The sequence below is a fragment of the Centroberyx gerrardi genome, chromosome 2, assembly GCF_048128805.1.
Source record: "Centroberyx gerrardi isolate f3 chromosome 2, fCenGer3.hap1.cur.20231027, whole genome shotgun sequence".
NCBI classification, from domain to species: Eukaryota; Metazoa; Chordata; class Actinopteri; order Beryciformes; family Berycidae; genus Centroberyx; species Centroberyx gerrardi.
The window spans coordinates 29,471,426-29,479,617 of record NC_135998.1 but is presented as its reverse complement, the minus strand read 5'-3'; the positions used below and the strand labels follow the sequence as shown (position 1 = coordinate 29,479,617).

The 8,192-nt window shown below is 38.4% G+C and overlaps 1 protein-coding gene across 1 annotated transcript; it reads right to left on the bottom strand.

The window, feature by feature from the left end:
- Positions 1-2,539: 2,539 nt before the first annotated feature.
- LOC139916081 (cation channel sperm-associated protein 1-like) lies at positions 2,540-6,901 on the bottom strand. Its single transcript, XM_078286215.1, has 12 exons — positions 6,897-6,901; positions 6,730-6,776; positions 5,797-5,973; positions 5,584-5,635; positions 5,224-5,308; positions 4,865-4,916; positions 3,779-3,842; positions 3,388-3,448; positions 3,223-3,259; positions 3,024-3,111; positions 2,808-2,922; positions 2,540-2,701 (listed from the first exon to the last, which is right to left on the bottom strand). The coding sequence occupies exons 1-12, from the start codon at positions 6,899-6,901 to the stop codon at positions 2,663-2,665; spliced, it is 822 nt and encodes a 273-aa protein (XP_078142341.1). The 3' UTR covers positions 2,540-2,662.
- Between the last annotated feature and the right edge of the window lie 1,291 nt (positions 6,902-8,192).

Below are 8,192 nucleotides of genomic sequence, written 5' to 3'. Positions count from 1 at the left end.
TTCCATACAGAGACACAAATAGAGATTGATCTAAATCGATCTCTAATGCGCCTAACGTCACATCACATCATGTTTGTCATGTGGAGACACACAGACCATGAATTGAACCATCAAATAATGAATGTCCGTGTCAAATAATGAAATCACGACATCTAGTGGCGAACAGTAGATCCACATCTCGGCTTTTTAATTATTTGACCTTTGTATTCATTATTTGATAGTTGGCTTTTCATTATTTGACCTTTGTATTCATTATTTGATGGTTGGCTTTTCATTATTTGACCTTTGTATTCATTATTTGATGGTTGGCTTTTCATTATTTGACCTTTGTATTCATTATTTGATGGTCGGCTTTTCATTATTTGACCTTTGTATTCATTATTTGATGGTTGGCTTTTCATTATTTGACCTTTGTATTCATTATTTGATGGTTGGCTTTCATTGTTTGATGCGGATATTCATGATTTGATGGTTGGCTTTTCATTGTTTGACTTGAGTATTCATTATTTGATGGTTGGCTTTTCATTATTTGACATGAATATTCATTATTTGATGATGAGCATTCATTAATTGTTGTTGTCACTTGTTATTTGAAGATTGTATGATTTTATCATTAGATATGATAATTTACTGTTGGATTGTGGCATAAAAAATGTTCCATACTTTGTGTGTAGGTTGCCTACAGTTTGAAAACTTTCACACAAGGGGTTACAAATGTTTTGATTTCTTGTTGAAATTGTTATGCGTTTTTGAAGGTGTTTCATATAGTTTTAAGGTAGCCTATTGCATGAGCTTATGGATATAGCCTAATTAATAACTGTAGTAGCCTATGTTGTTAAATATGTTGAACTAAATGATCGGTCTTAAATTGTTCTCCCACTGCAACACACACAGCATCGGAGTAGCCTAAATTACAGTTTGTAGGTGTGAAAAGGGCACTAGGACCCTGCACACTCTTGAGACACGAGAATGGAGTTCTGGATGTCTGGACCTAAAACACCTACAAAAAGTATCGATGTTTGTGTATTGTGTGGAGAAACGTTCGACTCGTCGCGTCTCAAGTTGCTAATCGGACTGTAAACAATGACAGGCGCACGGAAGAGGATGTCTTGGCCCGGATGTCCGCTGGCTTCACCGGAAATCCCGAAATATTGGCCGTCGCGGTCGCCCAAGGAGGTTCTATTATATTCGCCCCGCTGTTGACAGGCTACTGCCCCTGAGCTGCGCGCGCATCCTCGACTGTGTGTAAACAGGAAACTCTTCTACAGCTTTATCCATCAAACTAGATCACATTAAACTCAACCTACAAGTCCGCTGACTCTTATGTTTAGCAGACAAGACTTCAGAACAATAATATGGCTTCTATTTTGGTGTATTTTCTCTGCTGATTAAATAGGTCACTTGCAAGCTAGCTAACGTTATAACATTGCTGTAGTTAACCTGCTACATACCGGTAGCATATGCAATTCTATGCACCTACTTACTATTTTGTATATGTATATCTCGAAATTCTCAGTTTATAGACTATGCCTATGTACTTTTATTTATCCTATTAAAGTTATGAATATATTTGGGCTTTGGTGGTTCTAATTTATTGTACTGTCTGTAAATGTATCTTTAGATGTCCAACTTGAGTTAACCTGCTTGACTTACATACTGATAATGTGTATTATCTATGTAAAGGGCATTGAGTCTATTTCCAACCAGGTGTGTTTCTGGGCACTGTATAGGGAGATCAAGCATATAGAAATTTTGCTATGACAAGAGTCTAGATACTATTAACTACTTGCAAACTCAAGTAAACCTTGGTGTTGCTGTGACACCAAACAAACCCAGAATATTATTTATGATAATAGATGAACTGATTTTTTTCACAAGCAATACTTTTTTTGCATTTAAATTGATCAGAGAGCTCTAATATTTATGTCATGGCCAAATGTTGTGAGGAGACTCACCTTTGATCCAGTGTAGTTCAATCCCATGTCTTAAATCAGTACTGCAGCAGATTAATAATGGCTACAAGCAATACTATCGCTACACTGAGGCAACAGCATGTTGGTTAACTTGGACTGTGTGGCTTTAGTCAATGTTGTCAGAAAGTACTCACAAGGAAGAGACATTCAAAAAATGTATCATGTATATTCTGTAAGACTGACTTGTAGAATTAAAAACACAATATTGATATTTGTGATTGGAAAAACATGTAATTAATGAAGGTAAAATGTAATAACCGAGGTAAGATGGAGAAAAGTAACTGAGGGCAATGAACTACAATATGATGACAGATAAGACTTATTTAAGAGATGATCCAAGACAAAGTGTTATACTATATGTAGGGTAAAGTAAACATTTCTTTCAAAATACGTTTCATTCTACATGTTCCGTTTTCAATGGGTGAAACATTCTCAGGGGTATTAAGCATTACAAGACAGTCTTACATTTGAAGAAGACCAATCCAGTGATTAGAAAAGACCAATCATTGTGCTTTACCATGAGCTGAAAATGGATAAAAATGTGAGGCTCCACTGCTGTTGCAGAAATGACTTTATTGATTACTTGAAATAATGAAATAATGAATTACTGATATAATGATTGATATGATAAGATTGATTAATATGATAATTGATATAATAAAATGGATATAATTAATTGAGCTGATTGTTTAATTGTCGTCTGAGCCCAGGACTTCCTCTTCTGGTGCCTGAAAGAGAACAGCAGTGTTTCAGCATCTTGCAGCAGTCATGGTTCCAGCAGATGAATCAAACAGCAGATGAATCAAACAGCAGATGAATCAAACAGCTCAGTACCTCAACAAAGGAGTCTACGAGCAGATCCAGAAGAGCGGCCTGGGAGCGGTATTCTTCGGTGGTCTCCTCTATCTCTGCCAGTAATGTCAGGTACCTGCTGATTAGCTGCGTCTTCCTGCGAGTCACAAAGCAAACCCAAATACCCAATCGATCCATTTGGATCTAATCATGAAGAATCAGTGTGTAATTTTCAGTGTGTCCAGGAGAACGCCTCACCTTTTCCCTTCTTCAGTGTCGCCATAGGTCTGTCTGAGTGTCTCCTCAAGCACCTGCTGCTCTGACTGTGGCTCCTTGTTCTGAGGCTCTGAAGATGTGATACATGACATGTGACAAACATTCTCCTCTCACTGATCCATCAGATCAACAGCATTTCCCCTCTTGGAAGCTCATACTTGAAGCAGAATTCTGAACCAACCTGTTTCCTGCTCTTTGTTGTCGTCCTTCTGTGAATTCTGTAAGTGACATTTTGACATTATTCATGTGATGAATGTTAAAGCATGTTTTATGTCTACTGTTAATAACTCCAAATTACAATCCCTTACATTTTATATTGTCATATTATTTGTTGTAGAGCATATACCTTTTGTATTTGGGACGCCCTTATGTGCCAATATTCATCCACCACCAGAGCAATGGACAGACTGTCATGAGAAAATTGTAAAATACATTATTTACATTTATATTCAGGATATTAAATGTTCCATACACCATATCCTGTTTACAATAACCGGGATAAGCCCACATCCTGAATCAGAAAAGCCTAAATATGCTTGTTGTTGTTTATTGTTGGGTTTAGTGTTTCCACAGAGTCACAAGCATCAAATGATGCACCACTATTTAACACAGTGACCTGTTTCCATGTATACAGCTATATGAAAACAGTAGTTACTGATCATTCCAGGTAAACAGCAGATCCCTGGAATAAGGCTCATATTCAGAATATTAATGTGCATGTAAACCTGCCAACTTACTTGAGGAATACGAAGCACTGTATCACGATGTACAGGACCAGGAAGATGATAATGTGAGGTGCACCTGAAATGATTAAATAGATGACTGTAAGTCACAAGTCAGGACAAATACCATGACAAGAGTATTGTTAACTTATTAATTACAACGCAAAGAGATTTGGTATCACAAGCCAAACACCAATTACTGCAGCCCAAAACTATGAATGTTGCAAAATGTGACGGACAACACAGAGGGAACTGACTGGCAGAGATTGAGAAGCCTGTCACTCAATCTTTGATCTGACCAATAGCAGCAGACCCACCCCGATCCAAAGCCCTGCCCCTAATACTTCTGTTCAACAGATGCAAAGTCAAATCCCAGGAGTGCAATCACACTTCGTCGCCATCTGCTGTTCAAACAAATAATGATGCTGTGCATCGCATGAGGAATTCAGATGCAGTGGCTCAATTTAGTTTTCAAAGACGATCATTTGGATGTAAATGTGATTTCTTTGATTATTTTGCAATATTCATAGCTTTGATTTGCAATAATCCCTGTCACACATTAAAATTGGTTTTGTCATATTATGCCATCATGAATACCTAGGTTCCTTATAATAATGAAGATGAAGGGAGAGGTCCTCTAACAAATACTCATTTGGACTATTTGTAATTAGTGCTGTAGTTTCTTGCTGCGCATTTTAAAAGCATGTGCCATGTAACTGTTCAGTGTTTGTTGTTTGTACTGTATGATCCTGACTCTGACAGTTGCACACGTATAAACATAAGGCAATTCTGAAAATGGGTTGATTAAAATGAGTCATTGTTCATTATTTGTGATGATGGTACAGAATATGAAAATGATAAGAAATCATATCTAGACCTAACACTTGCCAAATGACTTCTTACAACATGACTGCTGGAGGGAAAGCAAAGCACATTATGAGTTGCCATTACAGTAAGCCATGTTTAGAGATGTTCCCACAAAATATTTACATGTTTGAGGGTAGCATCATCTGTGCTACTCAAATCTTCTCTAAGGAATTTCAAAATGGATGTATAGCATGTTGGAATGAGCTGCTCAGTAATACATGAAGCTTCACTCACCATTGTTCTTGCTGGTGTAATAGATGCTGGTCCAGTCATCCAGAGTGAGCACCTGGAACAGAGTGAACATGCTCCTGAACAAGGAGCCAAAGTGCTGTGGATCCGACTCCCTGAACAACCCGGTGAAAATGACGGCAAACATGTAGTGGACCACGATCATGTAGACGGCGACGCCCAACGTGGCCCGGACAGACTGGACAGCGGCTCTCATCACAGCCTCGAGGCTGCTGACATGGCTGTTGGGAATTCAACAAACAGCAAAGATATTAGGACCAAAAAGACTCCATGGCATTTATCATGATGGTCAAATGATTCATGAGAGAAGAAGTAAAGTGAAGACATTTAGGCGCCCGACCTACCGCACGAGGCGCAGACCCCGGCACACTCGCAGGGCCCGGAAGACTCTCATGGTCTTCAGGGCTTGTGTGATTTCCGAGGGCGGGCCTTCATCGGATCCCCCAAGAGAGCCAATGCGTTTCAGGGACAAGTCCAGGAGAGCCACGACCAGAAGGATGAAATCTGGGTGAGCCGGATAGTTACAGAGAGGGTAAGTGTGAGGAAGAAAACAGAGAAAGTACAGTTTGTTTTGGGACGGGTTGTCTTGCATTATGAAATACAAAACATGGGAATATTGCTAGATTTATATTGAAGTCTTACCAATATTGTTCCATGGATTTGTAAAATAGAGCCGCCCCCAGGCCAGGAGTTTCAGTCCGCACTCATTGATGTAGATCGCCAGGAACAGACACTCCAGTACATCAAGGTGCCATCCTTGAATTTGAGAAAAGATGTTATTTGCACATTTGATCTCACAAGGACTTTTACTTAATTAAGGCTTGAAGCTATATTCTTTTAAAGTAATAGTTCACACAAAAATAAAAAAATTGGTCATTATCTACCCAATAATGAGCTGGTGTACCATATTTTCCTACCTGCTCTGAGCTCAACAGCGTCAGCTGCCCGGGCCACTATAGAGATGGTGTTGATCACCAGCGTGAAGACCATCAGCCGATTAAACAATGGGTGTTCAACCAGCATGTCCAGGGCTGTGAAAAACCTCCACCGCCAGACCTCGAGTCTTTGTCCCTGACTCATGTTTTCTTCTTCAGCTGAGAGAAAGTGAAAGAGTGAGAGAGAGATGCCTACATTTCAAGCTCAGTCAGAGATTATTTTCTCTGTGACCTCACTGGATGTCAGTTGGTGGCAATGTCAACAAGGCTAATATTATATAGTATTATACAACAGTTAGTTCCGGTCGAGTAATTTGATTGGACAGGAGGCATTCCATGAGTACTGATATGCAGTATAACAGCAGTGGGACATTTTACTGTATGTAACACTCCACTTTACAGCTGTTCTAATATAAATATAAAGACAAAAATCTAAATGCTCTATTTTTAATGGCTAGTATTATATTTTGCTGATTTAATTTTCCTCACAAACACGAGTTACATAAACACAGAACCACTAGCAGGACAGTGGAGCGTCTGAATACACAGCAACACACACACACACACGCGCACACACACAATGATAAATGTGAGGGGATGGGATTTATTTTCTGAAATATTGGTTGATTGATGATTAATTTCTTGTTACATGCTTTGGCAATATTTGCTTTATTATATGTTTTTTTTAAACTGTCATGCCAATAAAGCACATTGAATTGAACTGACAAAAATCTGTTGTCAGGGTTAGGGTTAGGGTTAAATAATTTTGTTTGTAGAACAGCCTTGCTGATATCCAGTGTAACACCTCTGGTGTGTTATTGCTTAAATAATATTACACTATACTATTAATACCACTGATAATGTAATGGTATATAAGCTGTTCAGCCCTTTCGATTAGCTTCCTTTGAATCTTACCTTTCGTAGCAGCTGGCTGCCTGGTCTGAGAAGGTGTAGGCTGCATCCTGTGAGACAGACAGACAGCAGAGACAAGACACATCTCACACATTCTCCATCTCATTTCTGATGGCCAATTATGGTTCAGAACAAATGAGGACTTCCTGCATAGTTGAGTTGTTGTATACCTCATTTTGATAATCCACATTTTCATGTATAATGTTACATTTGATTCTAACGTTACAGTTCATTCAAAATTGCACAAAGCCAATGGCACCAATGTTTGAATTAACGTAACGCTATGTCGATAATTAACGGTATATACCGTTAATTAACGTTAGCCGTAATAGTCAGTTACAATGTCAGTTACAACAGCTAGCTAGCTAGCTAAGCTATAACGGATATAAAGGAAGACGTTAAATTCAGTTTAAAGCTGATTATGTCAAACAATTACTGACCTACAAGGAATTTACAGTAAAATATGTATTTTTTGTATCAGCTCTGCTGTGACATTAACTAAAACTGAAATTGTTTCATGAAGCTTGTCTTACCTGGTAAAGTTTTCACAGTCTTTTTGGTCTGTGCAGCTGTTCAAATGCGAAAACAAATTGAAAAAATGCATGGATGTTTTGAATGGCATATGGATCGTTGCTATGGTGATTAGTTTTACCTGGATGGATGCAAGTGCCTGTTGCTTTGCTCCGCCCCTGCGTCTCATGAACCAATGACAGCGCAGGACGGCGCTGTTGGAATTGTGGGCAGAGCGGACACGCGCCGTGAGCCGAGGCCACACACTGCTTTAGTTTTGGAAATGAATGATCTCCATCGAGGGAGGAGCCAGATTTTGGAAATTGTGTATATTATTTTATTCTTAATCACATTCCGTTTCTTGCCACCCTGAATTCTTGCACATTTTTTAATAAGATAGTTTTTAGTTCGTTACATTTTCAGGCAAACGCTGCGCCCTACTATATCAAGTGAACCAATGGCAAACCAGTGAACTGCCAGATAACCAATCAAAGTTGGTTACACTGTGAACAGCTGTTTGGTCCATGACGGATTTTTTTTTTAATGAATCAGATAGACATGCAATGGAAATACACATATACATACAATACAAATACACAATACAAAAACACAAGGAACAAGAGAATTCAGTCTATCATCATTGACGTGTGGGGGTATTTCATAAAAGAAAGATCATGTTTGTTAAAGATCCTTTTTGTTTTCTTCGTTTTATGGCTATTAATTTTTTCAATTGTTTTAAAATATGCTTTCACGTCAGTTTTAAAAATACTAAAAGAAGGTTTGCTTGCTGACCATTTTGTTTTATGAATCAGGTATCTTCCCAATAAAATAAGGAGATTGATTATAAAGGAGATTTCATTGTCCATATTGTCCTTATGAAAATAAAAAAGGATGTCCCTTTTGCTGAGATTGACATTCAGAGTTGGTTTTGTCTATAAGAAGTCCTGAAGTCCACT

Bases quoted from the DNA above. Each gene is read 5' to 3' on its own strand.
- LOC139916081 (XM_078286215.1), bottom strand. The intron at 4,917-5,223 runs GTAGGTCGGGCG...ACTCTGTTCCAG, and splicing joins CGGGGTCTGCGCCTCGTGCG to GTGCTCACTCTGGATGACTG. The intron at 2,702-2,807 runs GTACTGAGCTGT...GTTCTCTTTCAG, and splicing joins TCGTAGACTCCTTTGTTGAG to GCACCAGAAGAGGAAGTCCT.